This window comes from Daphnia pulex, chromosome 1, assembly GCF_021134715.1.
Source record: "Daphnia pulex isolate KAP4 chromosome 1, ASM2113471v1".
NCBI lineage: Eukaryota > Metazoa > Arthropoda > Branchiopoda > Diplostraca > Daphniidae > Daphnia > Daphnia pulex.
Window position 1 is genome coordinate 4,340,247 of NC_060017.1, and position 20,912 is coordinate 4,361,158.

General features: G+C 37.8%; 6 protein-coding genes and 1 long non-coding RNA gene across 10 annotated transcripts; 5 read left to right on the plus strand and 2 right to left on the minus strand.

The window, feature by feature from the left end:
• The first annotated feature begins 966 nt into the window (after positions 1 to 966).
• LOC124194850 (proteoglycan 4-like) lies at positions 967 to 1,992 on the plus strand. The gene is made up of 2 exons (XM_046589235.1): positions 967 to 1,126; positions 1,417 to 1,992. Exons 1-2 carry the CDS (start codon positions 1,112 to 1,114, stop codon positions 1,792 to 1,794), a joined length of 393 nt encoding a protein of 130 aa, XP_046445191.1. The 5' UTR covers positions 967 to 1,111; the 3' UTR covers positions 1,795 to 1,992.
• A 567-nt stretch (positions 1,993 to 2,559) lies between these two features.
• On the plus strand, positions 2,560 to 4,513 carry LOC124194927 (syntaxin-5-like). Its single transcript, XM_046589332.1, has 5 exons — positions 2,560 to 3,156; positions 3,223 to 3,278; positions 3,348 to 3,589; positions 3,677 to 4,047; positions 4,116 to 4,513. The coding sequence occupies exons 1-5, from the start codon at positions 2,714 to 2,716 to the stop codon at positions 4,273 to 4,275; spliced, it is 1,272 nt and encodes a 423-aa protein (XP_046445288.1). The 5' UTR covers positions 2,560 to 2,713; the 3' UTR covers positions 4,276 to 4,513.
• A 119-nt stretch (positions 4,514 to 4,632) lies between these two features.
• Positions 4,633 to 11,102, plus strand: LOC124194861 (leucine-rich PPR motif-containing protein, mitochondrial-like). 2 transcript variants are annotated; one of them, XM_046589246.1, is made up of 19 exons: positions 4,633 to 4,714; positions 5,664 to 5,820; positions 5,917 to 6,101; positions 6,172 to 6,416; positions 6,478 to 6,623; positions 6,710 to 6,843; positions 6,907 to 7,145; positions 7,205 to 7,438; positions 7,517 to 7,773; positions 7,857 to 8,054; positions 8,132 to 8,420; positions 8,493 to 8,899; positions 8,974 to 9,205; positions 9,280 to 9,758; positions 9,818 to 10,037; positions 10,104 to 10,323; positions 10,393 to 10,674; positions 10,746 to 10,900; positions 10,966 to 11,102. In XM_046589246.1, exons 2-19 carry the CDS (start codon positions 5,678 to 5,680, stop codon positions 10,996 to 10,998), a joined length of 4,098 nt encoding a protein of 1,365 aa, XP_046445202.1. In that variant the 5' UTR covers positions 4,633 to 4,714; positions 5,664 to 5,677; the 3' UTR covers positions 10,999 to 11,102. The 2 variants fall into 2 exon arrangements, with proteins under 2 accessions (XP_046445202.1, XP_046445211.1); XM_046589255.1 differs by having other exon boundaries at positions 4,649 to 4,704; positions 5,654 to 5,820.
• Positions 11,095 to 13,642, minus strand: LOC124194874 (large neutral amino acids transporter small subunit 1-like). Its single transcript, XM_046589268.1, has 10 exons — positions 13,504 to 13,642; positions 13,003 to 13,408; positions 12,797 to 12,922; positions 12,645 to 12,728; positions 12,512 to 12,578; positions 12,076 to 12,199; positions 11,806 to 12,006; positions 11,484 to 11,718; positions 11,323 to 11,412; positions 11,095 to 11,253 (listed from the first exon to the last, which is right to left on the minus strand). The coding sequence occupies exons 1-10, from the start codon at positions 13,624 to 13,626 to the stop codon at positions 11,189 to 11,191; spliced, it is 1,521 nt and encodes a 506-aa protein (XP_046445224.1). The 5' UTR covers positions 13,627 to 13,642; the 3' UTR covers positions 11,095 to 11,188.
• On the plus strand, positions 12,598 to 15,075 carry LOC124194939. Its single transcript, XR_006875088.1, has 3 exons — positions 12,598 to 12,709; positions 12,781 to 12,927; positions 13,005 to 15,075. It is a non-coding gene; the product is annotated as an uncharacterized LOC124194939 (long non-coding RNA).
• An 85-nt stretch (positions 15,076 to 15,160) lies between these two features.
• On the plus strand, positions 15,161 to 17,482 carry LOC124194918 (angiogenic factor with G patch and FHA domains 1-like). Its single transcript, XM_046589326.1, has 5 exons — positions 15,161 to 15,319; positions 15,410 to 15,933; positions 16,019 to 16,204; positions 16,267 to 16,749; positions 16,813 to 17,482. Exons 2-5 carry the CDS (start codon positions 15,424 to 15,426, stop codon positions 16,954 to 16,956), a joined length of 1,323 nt encoding a protein of 440 aa, XP_046445282.1. The 5' UTR covers positions 15,161 to 15,319; positions 15,410 to 15,423; the 3' UTR covers positions 16,957 to 17,482.
• On the minus strand, positions 17,019 to 20,038 carry LOC124194902 (TOM1-like protein 2). 3 transcript variants are annotated; one of them, XM_046589295.1, is made up of 11 exons: positions 19,850 to 20,038; positions 19,592 to 19,761; positions 19,443 to 19,533; positions 19,179 to 19,369; positions 18,724 to 19,118; positions 18,457 to 18,635; positions 18,318 to 18,396; positions 18,072 to 18,147; positions 17,924 to 17,956; positions 17,707 to 17,757; positions 17,019 to 17,628 (listed from the first exon to the last, which is right to left on the minus strand). In XM_046589295.1, exons 1-11 carry the CDS (start codon positions 19,911 to 19,913, stop codon positions 17,491 to 17,493), a joined length of 1,467 nt encoding a protein of 488 aa, XP_046445251.1. In that variant the 5' UTR covers positions 19,914 to 20,038; the 3' UTR covers positions 17,019 to 17,490. The 3 variants fall into 3 exon arrangements, with proteins under 3 accessions (XP_046445251.1, XP_046445260.1, XP_046445269.1); XM_046589304.1 differs by lacking the exon at positions 17,924 to 17,956 and having other exon boundaries at positions 19,850 to 20,037; XM_046589313.1 differs by lacking the exons at positions 17,924 to 17,956; positions 18,072 to 18,147 and having other exon boundaries at positions 17,491 to 17,628; positions 19,850 to 20,037.
• Positions 20,039 to 20,912: the final 874 nt, after the last annotated feature.

Sequence of the window (20,912 nt, forward strand, 5' to 3'; positions counted from 1 at the left end):
GAGGAGAGTTGAATGACCAATTATGTTTTTTTTTTTCGTATGCATTTGAAATGTCACCGTATCGTATACATCAACATGTCGAGAATTTTTGGCTTTGATACAATACAACGTCTTCCTGATTTCACGGTCAAGAATGAACAAGCTGGTTTGCCAAACTAGTTTTGGATACTGCTGCGCTTTTTAATGTAAGCAATGCATATTTTCTAAAATCAAGCACGCACGTTTGCGCAGGTGAATGAACGAAAAATCTTGATTTGCATGACAAGAAGAATCCATCCATCCTACTCAAACTTGGGCCAACTCATCTGTTCAAAAGAAAAGAAAAGGTCAAAAATAAAATAAATAAAAGGTGATGTCATAAAAATAAAAATGATTTGTCTTAAAAAAAACACATCAACTGCTGCTTCAAATTTCAATGGAAAATGTATTAAATGACAAGATACGAGCGGTTCTTGACTCCTCAGAGTGTGTGGATTAGGGGGAATTTCTTAAATTGATTCTTGGTGAGTAATTTTACAATTACCTTTGGCCAAATGTACGGGGAATATTTTTAGAACAAAGTAGAACCAATAGCGATCGAATGAAATTCAGAAAAAAAATTATAAAAAGTTAAAAACTGACTGAAGATTGCTTGAAACTGATTTGAAAATGCTAATTTTCTTTGAGAAAAAAACTGGAATTTGAACATTCATGTTTTTTTTATTTGCTTTTTTTTTTTTTTGCTTTTGCATTTTTGATTCTTCATTGTCTTGTTACCAAATGTTGACAGCCGCGGAGTTGTTAAACCGGAAAAGCTTGTCCGCTAGAAAACGAATGAATAGTCACGCAGCATTGCAGTACAAGAACAATTCTTATGGCAAAGATAGATGATCCTCCTACGTGGTTCGGACCACCGAAGGAAATATCCTTTCTGAACAAGAAGGACTGAAACTATCCGCCAATACAACATAAAAATGTTAGAAGTGAAGAAGGAAGTGCAAAAAAAAAAAAAAAAATGGGCATCCGCGGCTATATTAATGCGTGACTCGGTAATTCCTGATCAAGTAACCAGTAATCTTCGTTCGAGAAAACAACTCCTTTTCATCGGCAGCTAGAAGAAAAATTCAACACAATGAAGTACTTATTGGTATGATCACTGTTACATTTACTTTGTATCTGTTACACCTGTATTATATTTAGACATAGGCCGTAGAATCAATTTAAATGGAATTCATTTGGGATGTAGTGCAGCGATTTATTGAAATAGTATTTCATGTATTCTATTTCCTGAATGATTTTTAAAAATTCGTATTTAAAGCCTTGCCTCTAAGCTACCAAGCGGCCAAAAGCACGGCGAAAGTGATTTTACCAATAACAAATTATGACTGTGTATACTCTTTGATAAATATTTAATGAAAATGCGTTTGATTTCAATAGGTGAAGATTTTTATTGTGGTAGCCATCATTTCGCTGGCTAATTCCCAGCAGAGTGCTTCAAAAACAACGCCCAAAACTGTTAAACAGGTATCGACGACGGCTAAGCCCATGGCTGGTGCTGCTACGACTGTTAAGCGTTCATCGACAACGGTTAAGCGCGCAGGAACAACAGCTAAACCGAGAACAACTACTGTCAAGCGGGCAGGAACAACAGCTAAACCGAGAACCACTACTGTTAGGCGTGGACCTGCACCCACAACTGCCAAGCGCGCATCTACAACACCTAGACCTAGGACCACTACTGTCAAGCGCGCACCTACAACTGCTAAGCGCGCGTCCACTACGGTTAAGCGCACAGCCACGACCAAGAAAGTTTAAATGATTCAATTCCGGCCATCATTTTCTTTGTTGTTTCTTCAATCTTTACATATCTATAGGCCCACAGTTAAACATTCCATCGTTGTTTCGAATATGAGCAGGCCGTCTCTTTCTGAGTAATACGACTCAATTTGCTATTCTTATTTAATTGGCAGTGATATTTAGTAAATATAATATGCAGAAATCGTTTGTTATCAATATTATTTCATTTACGATTTTATTTCCGTACAACCAAATACTATTTGCTTGTGTTTTATAGGGATTTGAAGATTTACGTAAGCTTTGGCAATCAAGCGTAAATCTTGAGACGGTTGTTAAAAATTTTTGGAAAGGAAATAAAATAAAATTAACAGAAATGCTTTACAAATTTATATGTAAAAAAAAATGTTTGGGAACTTCTGTGTTCAACAGTAGAATTACACATGAGTACACTTTTCTAAGTGTGCATTATAATATTGTTTTGGTCTTCCCTCGCTAGCAATGAAAACGGCTTTTCCTAAATAAAAAAAAATAAATTGAGATGAAAACATAATTTTGATTGGTATGACGCGGGAACGATGGAGAACCTAGTACGTAAGTCATACTTCTCTTAGGAGGAATTTGCGACATTTAAAGCAAACCAACATTGTAGAAAGATAAAGTCTATACATAGTAATTAATAATAGTAATTGATAAAGCTGGATAAAGGTTAAAATAAAATGATAAATATTGAACTTTATACAGTAGATAATTAACGTTGGCAACGTTGGGAATTACGGCTAATGTTTGGTATTTTTTCGTCTGCACACACTCTGCAGACAACCCTTAATATGACGTGGCATTCGGTATAGTTTCTTGTCGCAAAATATCTGGCGTTCCCGATTATTTGGATTTCAAAGACGAAAACGGATGAATTTTTCGAGAGATAAATTTTTGACGGATGATTACTCGAAGACGCCGGCAAGGCTCTGAATCGGAGCATCAGCCGCTTGCTGAAACCCAACTGCAAAACCAAGTCCTGAAAGGCTCTTCATCCGTTTTACTGTGGTCGGGAGAAAGTCCTCAACAGCAGCCATCCTTTTTCATTGTTCCGCAGGGTGAAATAGGTGCATTTGTTGCACCAAATTATTCAACAGATAAATTTGTAGATGTTCAAGCAAAAACCAACAGCGCTGACATGATGGCCCTAGCATCTAATTCGAGTTCATCAGTTCTGTCTTCCACCAATGCTTCTTCACGTGATCGGACTGCAGAGTTTCTCTCTGCAGTCAGAAGCTTCCAGAGTAGGCCAGTTAACGGAGTAGTTGGGAGGCCGAGTCAATCACATCCATCTAAGAATACAGATCAACATCAACAGTACTCTGAATTCATGAAAGTGGCAAAGTAAGTTGTCGACTTTTAAGAAAATATTTGCAACTATTGAAAATATTCAAATTTTTTTCTGTACAGAGTTATTAGTAAGGATTTGAGCAACACATATGCAAAACTGGAAAAACTAACTCTATGTAATTAGCTTTGTTTTTAATTTCTACTGTTCAACCAATCATTTCATGGTTTCACATTTATGCTTGCAGTGGCGAAAAAACGAACGCTATTTGATGATCGTCCTCAAGAGATCCAAGAACTGACTTACATCATCCGTGAAGATATCACAAATCTGAACAAACAGATTGCTCATCTGCAAGGATTCATGAAAAAGCAACAGAATCAACAACAAAATACCAAGGCCCATTCAGCAAATGTCGTTGTAGCTCTTCAGTCGAAGCTAGCCAATATGTCTTCTGAATTCAAACAAGTCCTTGAAGTCCGCACTGAGGTACACGCCTTTCCTAGTTTAAAAAATAACTACTAGATTTTATTATCTAGGATATTCAGTAAAATGAATGTTTTGAAAATATTTTAGAATCTTAAAGCCCAGAGAAGCCGTCGAGAACAGTTTTCTGGCTCCGTCCCAGTCGTTTCTGATTTACCGGCTGCAGCCTTGACAGGAGGACCGTTTGGATCCTCTCAAAATGGTTCTAAAGGATCTGTTCTACTCCGTGATGCTGCCTATCAAGCCCATGGAGGAGAAGCAGTAGCTATCGACATGGGTGCCGCTGACAACAGAACCAACAGGAATCAAATTCAGCAGCAAGTGTTTGCCGACGAAACAGAATCTTACCTGCAAAGTCGTTCTGACGCAGTCCAAAGTATAGAATCCACTATCGTGGAGTTGGGCGGAATTTTCCAGCAACTGGCTCTCATGGTTCGCGAACAAGAAGAAATGGTTCAGCGGTAATAATATTAATTATTTTAGAATATGTTATAACAAAGAATTTATGGAAATATTTTTCTTCGTGTAGGATTGACTCGAATGTCGACGATGCCCAACTTAATGTGGAAGCCGCTCATGACGAACTCTTGCGTTACTTTCGTTCCGTCTCTTCTAATAGGTGGCTGATGCTAAAAGTCTTTGGGGTTGTCCTTGTGTTTGTTGTAATATTCGCCATCTTTTTTGCTTGAAAATTATCTAAAGTACGATTTCCAATTCATTTACCAATACAATTTTCGATCCTAATGAATTTAAAACTCACGGTTCGTTTCTCCATTGTGCTTGATTAACGAATGTAGATGTGCCCTCTGACGAAAATGTTGCCCAGCAGACTTCTGGTGATTTTCATGATGAAGTTATAAACTGTGATGTATTAAGAATAAAATTCAATAGTAAAATATCAGAAGAATAAATAAATTCTAATCTATATTTGACATCTTCAATATTATAGCTAGCCAGCTAGTATTTTTTTAAATTGCATTCCAATTCCATTCATTTCCGTCAGCTGTATTTTGAAAGGTTGTTTAGAATCACCCTCTGATCTAAAAAAATACCGCAACAATTTTCCCAAAGTTTAGTACTAGCCCGCAGTTCTGAATCTTCGAGTGTGTGCTCTCTTACTCCGAAGAGGGGCGTCCCTAAACTGCGAAAGCGAAACGCGAAACGCGAAACGCCTAAAATGCGAAACAGCTGTGCGAAACGGACCCAAAAGTTGAGACCCTGTTTCGCATTTTAGTCTTTGGGTCCGTACTAAACTGCGAAATCGGTGTGTGCGAAACGTCGCAGTGTAAACGTCTTGGTAGCAGACGACAATGGACGCCGTCAACAAACAAATTGTTAAGAGTTTCAAATTTTCGAGTTTCGCGCACCTTATGGCTGGTCTATTTGTGTGTTGACCATGAATACGAAATACCTTGAATGCAATATGTAATAGGTGTTTTAATTAGAAGATTGGTATAAAAAAATTAATGGAACTTCTCGTTTCCATACTGTATCAGTATCAATCAGATTAACATTCTTAATTTTAAGGAAAGTTTTAGCTGATTAAATTTTAGCTTGATTTGGAACATGGTAGCTTTGACTTTTAGCTTGATATAAGGCACTCATACTGTTATGGCCGATTCTTTCTTTGTGCACGTACCTACTGGTTGATTTAAATTATTTAATGTAATCCGATGTAATCCCTGGGCCATTACCTAATATTTTATTATTTAAAAATATCACCATAACGTGCTGCTCTATGTCTTTCATTAGTTTAATAATCGTAAAATGCGCATCAAAACATACAGGGGTAGTGGCGAAGAAATCGAATTTGATTGCCCCCCTTCCTCCTTTAATGCCTCATCATAGCAGACAATGAAAAATGGCGGCAATTTCCGTCAATTTGGACCTCTGTGCCTCTGTGGAGAATAGGAAAACTTTTTGTTTCGCAAGATGTTTCGCTCTTTAGTATGCCCTCCGGCATTTGGTCCCGCGAAACGGTCCCAAAATTTTGGTCCGTTTCGCACAGCTTTTCCGCATTTTAGGCGTTTCGCGTTTCGCGTTTCGCTTTCGCAGTTTAGGGACGCCCTCCGAAGAGTGGAAAACTGAAAAATGGCTTCAATGTTACGTTCGGGAAAGTTTTTTCGGTTATTCTCTAATTTAACAAGAAGTTTTGATTTAAATAATGGTGGAAGGAGTAATAATGAATTACTGCTTGGTGCACGTAGAGGAGAATGGGAAACTAATATTCAGAGGTTTGTTGTTTTTCAACTTATTATCGTGTCCGTAAAACACCGGTACCCACGTGACTCGATAATGTTAAATACCGCTAAATTGTATTTTATTTCTAGATCCTTTTCTGCTGCCCAGCTACCATTAAAGAACTTAAATGATAATACTGTTCAGCAACCTCCGATTTCCACAATAAATGATAGTGTAGACAAGGCCATTGAGAAAGCTGAGTTGGATGCAAAAAAATCTGGTCGCATCACAAAAGATGATATTCTTGATATCATTCAAAAGATTAAAAAACAAAGTATTATCTTGTTTCAGCACCTTTAAAACTGACAAAATGTTTAGTGCTTGATTTATGTTTGTTTATCCAGAAACTGCTTCAACTACTCAGAGCTTGCTGCTCATACGGTGTTGTGGAAATCTTGTGCCTGAAGAACCACCTATTTCAAGAACAAAATTAGTTGAAGAAGTATGGAAAATGTTTGAGGGATTTGGTGTTCCACTTGACATTAGCCACTATAATGCTTTGCTCAGAGTATATTTAGAGAATGAGCATTCATTTGATCCCATGAAGTTTATCCACCTTTTGGAAGGGAAGGAAATTCAACCTAATAGAGTAATTTTACCTCAATCAAAATTACTATTGCTTTTGTAATCCTAATTTTTTTATTTTCTAGGTGACTTATCAGAGACTGTTGTCAGCATATTGTCAAAAAGGAGATATTGATGGTGCATCACAAATTTTGGAAATAATGAAAAGTAAAGATCTCCCTATTGGTGAACAAGTATTTAATTCACTTGTTATGGGCCATGCAAACACTGGGTAAACATATTTACAACAGATTGTACATTTTAAAAAATTACAATTAATAAATATAGACTAAAATTAACTTTGTGAAAATGACACAGAGATCTAGAAAGTGCAAAGGGTGTTATTAAAGTCATGTCCCAAGCTGGTCTTGAACCTGATGGCGAAACTTACCGTGCTTTACTCTGTGGCTACGCAAAACATGGACACTTACAAGATGTCACTTCTGCCTTAAGTATTTCATCTTGAAAAAAACTCCGTCACTTTTCTTCTTTAATTATTCTTCTTATTTCATTAGGTGAATGCAAATCTAAGGAAATTGCTATTCATGACAGAAGCTTAATGGAAGTCTTGTACACTGCAGCGGTTCACGGTCACTCGGAAATTGTTGATTATTTGCTGAGTCAAATGAGTAGATTTTCTGGCTACAATCAGGACTGTTTCAACGTTATCCTTCGTTTAATCAATCTTCAACAAGTAGATCAGGCCTTTAAAGTGCTAAAAACCATGAAACCTATTCAGTTAACCAATGGTCAAGTATGATGGTATAAATTTAAAAGATTAATGAACCATAATTAATAAAGTTTATTTGGTAGATGAGTCCGCAAGGGAATTTTTTCATTAAACAAATTATCAAGTCCAATATTCCACCTCAAAAGGTCATTTCATTGTGTGACCAAATTGTGGAAACTGGTTTAAACACCAGAGCTTACTTCACGGCTCTTGAGCTGTCTAACACACTTGGAAAATCAGAAATGTCTAATCTTCTTCTCAAGCAGATTCAGAAACAGAAGGAAATGTTAAGACCTTCAGCATTTTGGCCACTTTTGGTAATTCAATTCTTAACCTTTTTTTCTATACACTTCGAGATAAAATACTTTATTGGCTTTACTGATTTACTTCTTTAGACCGCACAGTCAAAAGTTAGCGGCGAAAAGGGAATCTTGGATGCTCTGCGTCAAATGGCGGCAATACAGGTTATGCCGAATGTAGACACCATAAGCCAACGTGTACTACCTTTTATGGCCGATGAAGAAGTTGGTACACTTATCCGGAAATTACGAGCAGTTGATGTTCCGCCGAGTGTTGTAGCCACTTCCTTAATTGTACGAAGTCTAAACAATCAGGACTTCACAACTGCAATTAACGTTGCTTCAAAGATCTTGTAAGCGAGAAATGAAATGACACTTTTGTTTTTAAAATTGATGCTAAACTCCCTGTTACTCCCAATCACTTCTTTTTCTCTAGTATCCGTAATGAAAGCATGCAAATTCGCTATGCAGCTCGCGAGGCTTACCTTAAGACGCGAGATGCGTCTTCTACAGCAAAACTTCTTAAATCTATGCTTCGCGTACTTGAAACACCCGATGCCGAAAACAATGTAACTGATCAAGCTGCTGGGTTGGCCGGACCACTTATAATGGAAATTTTTGATCGCGCACCAAAGTAAGCCTTTTTCACCTATTCACTTAGTTGAAATCCACAAATAATTCAATGTGAACTACATACATTTTTTTTTTAAGTCCAAAGTTAGAAGTTGTTGAACCTCTTTTGAAAGCCATGCACGAAAACGGAATAAGTTTGCCAACAAGTGCTATTCAGCACATCCAAGAAAAAGCTAGTGAAGAAATGACGGATTCGGTTGCACAGCTTCTTGTCGAGCTTGGTTCCGGAAAGTTGGCACCAACAGATGTCTTTGCTTATCCATCAGATAAGAGTAAAAGAAATGAAGGTTACCAGTTTAAATCTGTGGCTGCATTTATTGAATTTGCCAAACAGAACAATCTCGAACAAGCATTGAAAGAGAAGGAGGTTGGTTCTTTTTTATTATTTATTTAACGTTTGAACCGTTATTAACGTTTTTTGAGAATTATTATTTTACAGCGATTGGAATCCAACAAATTCGTTTTCTCAAATAACTTGAATGTCTTGTTGATGGATTTATATGCGCAACATGAGCGTTTGGATGATGCATTAGCCATTTTGAATGCCATTTATGCCAGTACTCCAGATTTCAATTTGACGGCATCAAAGTTGTTTCGTCTGGCCACAAGCTTGCTAAAAGACAATCGAACAGAAGACATGTTTAAAGTTCTTGAACGTTTGAATATAGCGTCTGGTGAGAAACAAGAAAACGTGCGCTTCGATATATACAGTTCGCGCCTTTTGGACGTGGCTGTCACTAAAGGAGACGTGGAACTAACTTCCAAACTATTCGAAATTTTTGAGAAATCTGGATTGAAAATTACTGGTTTGGTTGCTAGTTCGCTCGTCAAGGTGCACGTTGTCAGGTATGGCACAATTGAGGTCTTACTTGTTAATTACTAATCACTCTTTAACGATTCGTTCATTTTTTTTCTTGTAGGAAAGACATCGAAACTGCTCTGAAAGTGTTCCTTGAATGTGTTGAAAAATATCGTATCACCCCCTACAAAAGCGCATTGGTCACTCAATTGATTGAAACGGAAGACGCTCAGCGTCTCCAGCAAATTATGGATGCCAGTATTAAAGTTCACGGCGAGATGAACAGTCTGTACGATTTAATATTTTCGTTTTTAGAATGCGGTCGAATTCGACAAGCGAAAAAAGTGCTAGAGGTATGATTGTGAAGAAGCATTTCTTTCTTGGTTTAATTTACCTTAATTTCATCCTCCCTCTTCTTTAATCATAGACTCCTGGTCTTCGTGCTATGATGAATCGTTTTGAGATGGCTTGTCGTCGTTACGTTGAAGACAACAGGATCACAGAGCTAGAAAATCTTATCAAAATTACTAAAGATGTGTATGGTGTTGATCGACTCATGATGTTCCAGCACATGTTATCGGCCTGCATAAAGACAAACGATATCGCTCGCGCTACTGCTCTGTGGACGCAAATGCAAGAAGAAGACGTTCAAGCCAACCCAGAATTTCTAGAGAAGTTGGGGAAATTTCTGAAAGAAAATAACGAGCCTGTACCTTTCGCAGTTCCTGATTTACCGAAAGAAGTGACGGCACCTATTCCAACTTCATCGAGTCCTTCGACCTCAAAATCAGCCGTTTCCGCCGTCGTTGGAAAGAAAAGTGTAATTGAACCTCATCCTCTCATGACAGAATTTGCAGCAGCACTTAAAAATGGGGACATCAATGCTGCTGTCGAGCTAAAGAAAACGTGAGTAAATCTCTCTTCCCCTCTCCTACTCTCAATATTCATGGTATTTGATCTTATAGGTATGAAAGCCAGGGAAACGCTCTCAGCAAAAGCAATGTGAACAATTTGATTGAAGCTGCCGTGAAAGGAGGAGTTCTTGATGTTGCTACCCAGCTTTATGTAGAGGCTGAACAGAAAGGGAAGTTGATCTTTCTACGCGTCTTTAGGTTTTTAATGAGCGCACTGGTCGCGTCTGGCGACCATAAAGCCATCCGTGCTCTTGGCGAATGTATAAGTGAAGTAAGTTTGGAATTGTGTCTGAATTTTATTTTATAACTCCCATAATTTTTTGTTTATGATATTCAGCAAAGAAAACCAATGCTGAGCTTTGAAAATCATCTTGCTTCCGCCATCGCATGCGACCCTGTCGCTGCGGTAGAGTACGTTGATGTTCTATTGAATAATGTAAAGACCGCTTCAGCCGAAAGCAACCTGAAAGAAGAACAATTGAATGCATTGAAAAGTGCATTTCCTGAAGGAGGCATAATGGCTATTATTGAAAAGAACCCAAATGTCATACCAAAATGTAAGTGTTGTATTTTTTACAACGAATGAAATCACAATAATCGAAAACTTTTTTGTTTTCTTAATCTAGGCCAAGAAATAGCCAATTTAAGTTTGAAATTAGGACTGTATGGCCCAACAAACTCTCTTTGGTCCTATTTTGTTAACAATGGAAACACTACAGAGGCACAATCAACATGGGAAATACTCAAGTCTTCCCCTGGCGCTATTAAATTTCAATCAATCTGTCGCAAGATCAGAAAAACTAACGACGTTGATTTGGCTGAAACTCTTGTTAAAACGCTGGCGTCCGCTGAACATGTAAAGCCGACTGCTTTTGGCGTTGCCTATTCTGCCTGGATTGATGCCCTTCGTAATTATTGAATCGGACATTGAATTCATTAAAACATTTAATTCAATATATGTTTTTTTTTGTTTACCTAGGCTCCAAAAACGATTTAGATGCAGCTATAGTTATAATAAATAAAGCATTGAGCGAAGGCGTTGAACTGTCGCATTTGAACTCCTCAGCCCTTCACTCTTTACAAGACGAATGTAAAAAAGCCGGAAAAAGTTTTCCTTTTTCTATACCAAAAGTGGTAACTCGTGACGTCACTTTTAAGTTCTTGGGTTTACATTAATTTTCTTTATTATTTGTTTACAGAGTGAAAATTCTGTCCAGTCAAACGCCGATTAGCGCATTTTTGATCTAGACCCGCACCTTGTTTTCAAAATTCCAGTCAGTTGTAGTAAGTCGCGAATTACTTTTTGTTGAAAATAAAACTAGAATTGATTTCGTCATTGGAGTTTGTTTATTGGCCAAAGTAAACATCCATAATTTACGGTAAATAATAATAAAATTTTTTAAGTTTTTGAATTTTGCAGTTTTAAGTATTTTGCACGTTGACAGGCGAAACGTTGAGTAAAGCGACGCAAAAGCGAGAAAATTTATCTGTAGATAAAATTGGTTGGAAATAATGAATTCATCAACGAAAATGGTAAAAGTCAGTAAAACTAGTACCTGAATATTTTTGAACGGTACTTGAAGACGAGCTTTTTTGAATTAAGAAGTGAACAGGAACACCAGCCAAGACGATGATCACTCCTATTCCTGTTGACGAGCCATTTTTTTAAGTAAATATTTGTTTGCGTAACCACTCATAATTTAGGAGGTGTTTTTACCTGTGTCCAGAGGAGTTACGATAGCGGGAACCAACACGAGAAATATGCAACAAATAAGAAAGGTGACTGGCAAAACCAGAGGGACTTTTATGGGTCTCTCAATGTCAGGTAACTTCCAACGTAGATATAAGAGGCCTGTCACACTTGCGCCGGATACCAACCACAATGCGAAGCTCAGATAGTTTATCAGCGAGAAAACGTCAGGGAAAAGGAGCAGTGTCAAAGCCAGGAAGCACTGGAATGCAAGTGTTATTTTGTTACTGATTAGGATTTCCTTGTTAAGTAAAAAGAACATGAATGGACTTAGTTCCTAGTTATTTACCTCCCACATGAGAGCTGGTATTGGTGTTAATAACTTTTGGTGAAGGAACCCACACGCGGCCGGAAACTGACCTTCGTTAGCTCCGGTAGCCACAATTCGCGCCGCTGTGAACGTGATCCCATTCAAACTGCCGAAAGTTGAGATCGAGACGAATAAAGGTATGACCCATTTTAACCAGCTATAAAGCTTTAATCCGAAAGTCTGATTTCATCCAATAGGTCGTGATTAGGGATGGGGAATCCATTTAATACGTTTGTTTTTTAAACATACCACGGCCACAGCATGAGAGGCGATGATTTCAGTCGGTGATATCACAACGAAGTAGCTCAAATTGGCCAAAACATAGAACAGCGTGACTATGGGCATTGCTATAAATATAGCTAATGGCAGGTTCCTACAATATGTGAAAAAAAAAATCGATATCAAAAATCAATTTGGCAGAACAAACGTCACATCAGCATTGGAAATGTAATCCACTACAGTCGAAGACGCTGTTGCTTCGTGTCCAATCTTATCGATCCGACAAATAAATAAAAAATGAACGAGATTGGTTTCGTCGGAAAGAGGCACGCCATTCTCCATGGCACTACCATTAAGGCTGAGATTTCCCATTCTCATAATGTAGGTGTTTATTTTTTATTTTATTTTTTACAAAAATGTTATTTAACTTAAAACGTATACTTATATATTATTATTTTTTTACTACCTGTATGGATCTTGGAGCTCATCGATCACGAAGTTAAGGTAATTCCAACCACCGAAAGCAAACAAGCCTAAATGGTCAGCGTCAATGGTATTATTTTCAAATATTTCTGTGTAACTGAATTTATAATCTTTACCCGAATAGAATGCCAATGACAGTTTGCCAATATTAAGGGGTGCGTCTTCCAAATAAGGAGTGAAGGTTAAATTTTCCGTTTTACCTGAAGAATGTTGTAAGTGCTTAAAACTAGCTTCTCTTTAACTCTTTGACAGTAACTCAAAACGAAACCTGCAAAAAGCTCAGCCAAGCCAAGAACGATGACGATGAATAACGCCATTAATTTAGCCACCGTGAAAACGTTCTGGACACGCATGGCTCCCCGTACACTGGCGCAGCTAATACCGGTCAAAAGGCCTTTAGTATGTTCAATTCAAAATAATTAATAATTAAATTATGATTAACTTAATAGAATTAAATGTTCGTTTTTTAATTACAGAGACAACAGGCAGCAAGGAGACGAACTGCCGTGTAAGGTACGGGACAGTCACCGAAGATGGGTTGTAGCATATAGGTGGCGAAAGTGAGAGCAACAACTGCTTGCGATGCTGGCTTTATGATCAGTGTAATAACCCAAAGTGTGAGAAAAGCGGGTAGTGACCCAAACGCCTCTAAAATGTAGGCGTAATCACCACCACTTCTGGATATGATTGTGCCCAATTCCGCGTAACAAAGTGCTCCACCGGCAGAAAAGATTCCCGACAGTGCCCATACTACTAACGCCGCCCCAGTCGATCCAGCATTGGCCAATACTCCTTTAGGAGAGATAAATATCCCTGAACCTATGATACTTCCCACTATGATGGCAACACCGTTGGCTAAGGTAATCTTTCGACGTTTATCCTTTTTCCGAGTGAAAGTAGAAATTTACAATTAGTGGATTAATTAAGATCTTTGATTTCAAAGCGGTACCATTTTATTCATTGATTTCCACTTACTTGTACCGTTTCCGTAACTTCATCCTTAGTTTCTTCTGGCTTTTGACGTTTTTTGGTGAAGCGCTGAATTAAATTTTGACATGAAATGGTGTTGGCATCTTCCTCGCACTCGTCAGAATCCATTTAGAAAAAAAAGGTGGTTAGCAGCGTAGACACGTCTTTACCCTTTCGAACCAAGTTGAAGACTAAAAGCAACAGACAGACGCCACCCCTAGCTCTATGGTGTTAGTTTCACCACCAACACCAAGACACGGTGAAGGCGTAGATAGGACGGAATATAAAAGAAGCCGTGTAAGTTTTTTGCTTGTTGCTATCATGTAATGAAGAAAGGAGACAGTGTACAGATAGGGTAACAATATATTTGCAGATAGGGCTTCATTTCGGAGGTTTTTCAATGCTTTTTTCTAAGTTTTTAAAATTCATTTTTACATCAATAAATTTTAATTAATAATCGTTGAATTATTTAAAAGCGTAGTTTCATTTCCGCAATTGCTGCTCATCAACAAAAGTATGTCATATCTTTCCCGTTAAAATCAATTTTAAACCAAGATGATATTTGAATCATATTCCGAATAGGTAAACTTAAACTGCGCCCTCCAAGCACGAAGCCCCTAAGATGGTGATTCCCGATTGTTATCAAACACTTCTTAGCTTTTTTTTTCTCCCCAGTTTTGTGTAGCTACGGTATACTTATTTTTTCAAAGGAGCCCATTGAGTGTAGGATTTTGTCTATGGAAAAGCTCAGGAGAAGCCTTACAAATCAGTAAGTAATAACCCTTTCATATTGCCACGATTGTCCCACGAGAGGTGTTGGAGCATCATTGAATTGCTTAATCATCTGTCTTTTCAGGCATACCTAATTCTTTTAAAAGAGTCGCACATCAGCGATATCAGAGTTTCAGAATGCAACTGGGCAAATTACGCCTGCAACAAGTGATAGGTTACAAACTTTGAAATTACTTCGAATGATAATAGGGCATGCTAACAAGCTATATAAATGTTATAAGCCGTTCCGAATCATATTGGATTAGCAGAACAAAAAATGCATTTTCCCGAACATGTAATGACTCACGAAAAATAAAACAATATTGTCACAAATGAAAGTAGATATACTCTTTTCTGTAAATAAGTACAGCATTAACGTTGTGAGGCTTCGTTATTCAAATTCTTAAATCAGTCTGGATTGTATGGGACCTTAAGGTTCCTTAGGTCGATGTGTTTCATGTTGAGCTCGGTTATTATTTTGTGCTATCTCGCCTTTCTAGCTGTTAAAAAAATTAAAATTGTTGTTGGTACAAACTGAAATAACGCATGATTGTACAATTTATTATTGCATCAGTGAGCTGCCCACTGTCTTCTCACCTCAGTGCTTTTCTTTTTGTTTGACTCATGTGGAATAAACGATGACAATTTCCCGTTTGAATTCTGTACAGATTTTTTTTATTACAATATATTAAAGTAATACTTTCTCTGGAAACCCAAGGGGATGCGCCAGCATAAAAATTTAGTGAAATTCCATCAACCTGAATAAATATAACTAGCTATATAATTTAACATTTTAAATGTTACACACAAAAAAAGAAGCGGAACAGAAGAACTTCAGGTCTTCAGCAGACAAGAATCATCTCCCCGCTCCTTCCCACAAAATAGTCACAACGTAGCATTCCCAATAAGTTGTCTGCATATGTCTGTAGTGTTGATGTGTGTTTTGTTCCTTCGTTTTGATTGTTAAGAGTGGCTGTTCAACACAAATTAATCTACGAGAAGAAAGAACTTCAACTGAATATCGGGAGGAGTTTCGCGCAGTTCATCTAAAGTGCATTATGGCTGAGCTTAACATGCAACCGACAGTTTCTCTTCAACGTCCTTCAGGAAGAATAACGCGTTTTTCTCTGTTGATTTGCAGGAACTCAATCAAAAATGGATGTTAATGAAGAACCGTCGACGTCGACAGAAGAGGTCGGTTGGGCTTCAGGACTTTCTATTGCAGATCAAGTGAAAGCTGCTGCCGAAGAAGCTCAAGCTCAATCGGGATTTGAATACCATGAAGAGACAGGCCTCTACTATGACTCCACAACACAGATGTATTATAACTCTGAAACTGGCCTCTACTACAATGGTTTTACAGGAACTTGGTACCAATATGATGAAGCCATTTGTGAATATGTGGTGCATCACCAAGTAGAAGGGTTTACTTTTGAAAATGCTGTTGCCGAACATGTTCTACAAAGTATTGATAACTACACATCAGAATTGTCTAAAAAGGTTGAGGCTGAAATAAAGGCTACTAAGCCAGAAGGTGAGTTATCAGAAGAAGAAGTGGATGACACAGACTCCAAACACAAAAAAAGCAAATGTGAAGCTCACAAACTTGCTGAGAAATTACCCCCCTGTGCTCGTTTTCTTGTTGTAAGTTCCTGCATTGATAGAGTAAGTATTCATATTGTTTCTTTGTTTTTTTAATTTATTACTATAGTGCTATTCAGTACCTAACAGTTCATTTTAATTTTTCAAGGTGCAAGTTGGTTCCTTATTTGTTGTACCTTACACTGGTGGGACTATTGGAAGGTTACCAGAATGTGAAGTTTACTTGGATGATGTTAATGTTAGCAAGAAACATGCCAAATTCGGCTACAATCAGGATGAAAAATCGTTCACAATCATTGACATGGGAAGTAGAAACGGTACTTTCATTCATTTGGTAAGTTTTCCTTATAGAACAATATTCAGATCAATCATCGTCAATAGGATATTTTGTTGCAGGAGCGTCTGTCTGCATCCAAAGAAACGAGTGACGAATACATTTTAGCTCATGATTCGCAAGTACAAGTTGGAAGCGTCACGTTGTTATGCCACATTCATGCTGGCTTGGAAACATGCGACGGTTGTGAACCTGGTTTGGTGATCAAAGAACAGGCTAACAAAGAGAGCAGCATTTCCACGTCCGTGACCAAAGAAGACTTGGAAAAAGCTCGCAAAAGAGAGCTAAAGAAAATACGACAAAAGTTTGGATTGAAACTTCATGATTCCGAAGAGACCGTCTCGTTAAAACCAGGTTACCAAGACAGGGCAGAAGTTCGACGTCAGACGGTCGGTATTGATCCTGTCGGCGCAAAGACGGAACAAGCTTCTACCCTCGTGCCAATAGCAAAGAAGAATAAAGGTTTCCAGATGCTGGCGAAAATGGGCTGGAATGAAGGTCAAGCTTTGGGTAAAACTGAATCTGCTGATGCCATCACCGAACCAGTAATTATGAAACATGACATTTTCTTTCGAAGTAGCCTTGTTAACGCTTTCCTAATCCTATAGATATCGGTTGATATGAGAGCAGGAAGAGAAGGATTAGGAGCCGATGCAGTTCCTTCAATCAGTTCGTTTCATTCGGACGCGTCAAGGAAACGACGAGCGGATGTCCTAGAAAAGACACGACAGCGATACTCACAGGCACAATAACACTAGAGTGCTGTTTTCCTTTTGTTCCATCGTAATCGCCTACCAAATATATATTTATTTGGTGGGTAATACAAGGCGTTTATTGTATACATAGTGATATCATTTCTTTTTAAATAATAAAGGAAGGGAACATCTACAGCTGGCTAGGTAGAAGGGAAGCAAAGGAATGTCAACAGGACGAGCAAATTGATTAACATTAATCATGGGACACATAAAGGGCTGCAAAACATACGGGCCGATTAGAGGGGACACATGTGGGCTCCAACACATCAGGGCCCAACCAGCTGAGGGAGAAAACCTTCAAATAGTGTTCTTTCTAAGAGGAAAAATATCTTGACTTGTTAAGGATAAGACTTCTCTGGTCGGAAATCTTCGACCAGTCGACTGAGACCATCAAATTTCCATATACAATTACACCTAAAATAAGTTTTTTTTTTTCATCCAAAAGAAAGTAGACACCAATGTGGCCGTTGCGAACGATTAAAAGGGCGGAAAAGTTTGCAGCCTTAAAGTGAAAACACAAAAATATGGTTGTTAGAGTGAAAATAGATTATCGTTGTTAGAACGGCGAGTAGATCCTTCTTCGCCAGCAGCGCCCGACGCTGGAGCGGAACGTTTTTTTATGTATTCTTTCATAGCAGGGGTTAGTGTAGCATCTTCTGCAAGGTGGGGCTGCATCAAATATTTTTCAAAATTATGAAAATGCGTTAATGTATTAAATTTGACTAGCGCCATAATAAGTTTTGTCACCTCCTTTTCAAGCCAGGCTTCCATTTCTTCAATATCTTCGTCTTTCACTCCCTAAAAAAGAATACTTATTAGCACGACGAATTAGAACAAATTAAAAAAAACAAGGCAAAGTAAAATACAGTTAATATACAGAAAACAAAATAAATCAGTAAAGACAAAAAGATTAAAAGAGATAAACGAAGGTTTTAAGTATTGAACAGACAGAGAGGCAAATTACCTGAAAGACATCATCACCTTCAAAGATACCTCCCTGAAGACAACCACACCCAGCCACAGAAAGACAGAAGCATTAACAAACGTAATCAACATTTGCAGCCATGAACCACAATTTAAAAAAGATGTTGACTATTAAAACGGATAAGTACCTCTTGTTGACGTTGTTGAGTCAACGTGCCTAAACTAGCATCCACCAGATCAGGATCTCCATAAGGACTACCCACACTGTTTGGGAAAGCAAATCGAATCACAATAGCAAGTTTCATTTCGTGCCATGCGCCAAGTCCAGGACAAAGAGTATCCATAAAAGACATTATTTAAAGAACGAACAATTTGATCAGGAAAAAAAGTTTTAAAGAAAAGACATAACATACTATTTCAAATCAGATTCGTACCTAGGTTTTGATGATTCATAAGTTACGTTGCGTGACTGGGCAAACATATCAAATTCGCTTTCATCTTGATTTTTTAAACCTGTAAATTTAAGTTGTTTTACTCAGTATTACAGACTAATACGTTTAGATGATAATTTACCTAAACCTTGAAGTTGAGTAGTGATCGTGGGAAGCGCGGCAGCCGCTGCGCTTGCAGATGGTTGGTAATGATCTGAAAGATTAACCAATTCATTGGGCTTGATTGGTGGAGCTGAATTTTTTTGCAGAGTCTCAGTACCCTGAGTTACCGCCTGCCTATTCTTCTCGTAACGCTCGTATCTACACAGAAAATCATACAAGAGAATCGTGATTATTTTGTGTTTTGAGTTTCTGAAATCACTTTTATCTGATGACAACTGATAGTTACCTCAGAAAAAGGTTGTTTAGGTCATCATTTATTTTCAAAAGATGAGCTGTAATTTCGTCATTTGCAACACGATCCACCAACTCTACCAAACGCTGCTGCATATTGCGACATGTAGAATACAATTCACGGAGTAATTCCAAATCAGCGGGTTTTTCCTGCCCGGGACTCATCTCTGCCAACATTTCCGACAGGACGGACATGTTACCTTCGACCATACTCAACTCATGCTGGAGCTTCGCTAGCTGAGGACCACTCACAGTAATCGCAGATAGAGTGGAAACATCAACAGGAGCTGCATGTTGAGGATCAGCTGGAGGCGGGCGCTGATAAACTGACTGACTGACTGAAGCAGAATTACTGCGACTTTTGGAAAGACCTTCGGCATGACTGAACGTCTAAATTGATACTGACAATAAAGTAGTGCTTCAAGATTTTTAGAGTTTTAAATTAGTTACCTTCTGTGGTGTTATAATTGGTGCCATTAAATCCATGTTAGTCATTGGAAACTCAATGCCTTTGGATTTTAACTCCTGATAGACTTGAGTTACTCCTTGCAGTTCTGGATATTGTTGAAATGCATCTGACCAACTCTGAATTAGAGTTAAGACTTTCTCTTGAAGGTCTGTTGGTGGATCATTTCTTGGTCCTGTGTTATTAAATAAATATTCAGATTTGTCAGTGAACTTTTAGGTAGTATTGTAAACTATTGAAATTCATACCAATCAATTTCACCAATTCTTGAACAAAATCCTTGCTGCATACCAATATATGGAATCGACGCCCACAGTTCTTGACAGCAGTCTCTAGAACCTTAAATTGTTGCCAATTAGATAGTTCTCACAAATAATTAATTTTAATGAATTCATACTATTAGAGTGTGCATGACAACTGTATGGTTTTTTCCAGCATTCAGTTGTAAACGTTTCTTGATTGCTCTAACAGCATCTCTTGGCCCATCATCCTGCTCATTGACCATGTCACAAATTTCAATGTTGAGTGCCCAGTTCTCATCGGATAACGAAGCATCAGTGGCTCGTTCTATTAGCCCCCACGGATATATAACATAAACAGACTTTTACACAGAGGGAAAGCAAAAGTTTTCAACATCACTCAACAAGTTGCTTACCAATTAATTGTCCGATAGGTGTGGCGAAAGGGTTGCCCCCAAAAAAAGCAGCTACTGTCTCCATTATGAGGAACCAAATGAATAATACTCTTTCTTAGATATGACAAATATATAGAAGCCTTAGTATTGGAGTTACAAGTAAACAATATCCTCTTGCGACAGGCTTAGAGTAATCAGCTGACAAACATTAGACTAGTGTAGAGTACACACGCTTATTGATATTGGGTTCACGATTTCTCCGCAGCGCCGTGCTGTGTCTGAAGCACTCAACTAGTGAGAGCGCCTGCATATTGTGAATCCTTTTGCCCACCAACCTGTGTTTGAGCTTCAGACACGGGATGGAGATGATAGTAAAAATTGGTACAAAACCGTGTAAATCTATATTTTCTATGCTGAAAAGATTATTACATACAAACGTTGACAAGTTGATTCATTACCAACGTTATTGCACGATTGATGATTGTTTACTTAGTGTGTTATCTTATCTTATCATTTTTGTAATAATTTGAAGCATGTATTAATTACGTGGACCTAGGCCGATATTTATATTCATGCGTGTCACAATTAGGACAATGTTTTATTATAGCAGTACTTTCCATTGATTTGCGTGGGCTTTTATCTTGCAAGGTTAATTAATAGCCAACATAACAAGCATTCAATAAATAGTTAAATACTTTTTTAAGAGAGGGCGAAATGTTTATTCCTATAATGTTTCTGTTTGTTTAACTAAAAATTGGAGAAACCTAAAAAATAGAGTAAAAGAAGGAGATTAATTTTACTAATGAATACCACAGGAATCGATTTCCCTCCAAAATTTCCTGTCTGGAAATAAAAAAATTTCGAAATAATTTATTTTTATTTTTTTACATTTAGATATTTCAAAACATGGTACACATTCTTAAAATACACTAACGCAGTCTGAGCCAATAGAAATTGAACACAACAACGGTGATGGGTTGGGTATTTTCCCTAAACAAAGCGATTCTTAAGTTCGTTGATCGATTTATAAGATTTGAAATGTTACGCAATTAAAGACACATCGTGATACCATTTAACTGTAAAA

Bases quoted from the DNA above. Each gene is read 5' to 3' on its own strand.
- LOC124194874 (XM_046589268.1), bottom strand. From the start codon at position 13,626: ATGGATTCTGACGAGTGCGAGGAAGATGCCAACACCATTTCATGTCAA. The intron at 12,923-13,002 runs GTAATTAAAAAA...AACATACTAAAG, and splicing joins CCTTGCTGCCTGTTGTCTCT to GCCTTTTGACCGGTATTAGC. The intron at 11,413-11,483 runs GTAAAAACACCT...GCTCGTCAACAG, and splicing joins CGTAACTCCTCTGGACACAG to GAATAGGAGTGATCATCGTC.
- LOC124194861 (XM_046589246.1), top strand. From the start codon at position 5,678: ATGGCTTCAATGTTACGTTCGGGAAAGTTTTTTCGGTTATTCTCTAAT. The intron at 6,624-6,709 runs GTAAACATATTT...AAAATGACACAG, and splicing joins ATGGGCCATGCAAACACTGG to AGATCTAGAAAGTGCAAAGG. The intron at 8,055-8,131 runs GTAAGCCTTTTT...TTTTTTTTTAAG, and splicing joins ATTTTTGATCGCGCACCAAA to TCCAAAGTTAGAAGTTGTTG.
- LOC124194927 (XM_046589332.1), top strand. From the start codon at position 2,714: ATGATTACTCGAAGACGCCGGCAAGGCTCTGAATCGGAGCATCAGCCG. The intron at 3,157-3,222 runs GTAAGTTGTCGA...TTTTCTGTACAG, and splicing joins GAATTCATGAAAGTGGCAAA to AGTTATTAGTAAGGATTTGA. The intron at 4,048-4,115 runs GTAATAATATTA...TTCTTCGTGTAG, and splicing joins CAAGAAGAAATGGTTCAGCG to GATTGACTCGAATGTCGACG.
- LOC124194918 (XM_046589326.1), top strand. From the start codon at position 15,424: ATGGATGTTAATGAAGAACCGTCGACGTCGACAGAAGAGGTCGGTTGG. The intron at 15,934-16,018 runs GTAAGTATTCAT...TAATTTTTCAAG, and splicing joins TAAGTTCCTGCATTGATAGA to GTGCAAGTTGGTTCCTTATT. The intron at 16,750-16,812 runs GTAATTATGAAA...CTAATCCTATAG, and splicing joins CTGATGCCATCACCGAACCA to ATATCGGTTGATATGAGAGC.
- LOC124194902 (XM_046589295.1), bottom strand. From the start codon at position 19,913: ATGGAGACAGTAGCTGCTTTTTTTGGGGGCAACCCTTTCGCCACACCT. The intron at 19,119-19,178 runs GTAACTAATTTA...GTATCAATTTAG, and splicing joins CAATTATAACACCACAGAAG to ACGTTCAGTCATGCCGAAGG. The intron at 18,148-18,317 runs GTACGAATCTGA...TTTCCCAAACAG, and splicing joins TATGAATCATCAAAACCTAG to TGTGGGTAGTCCTTATGGAG.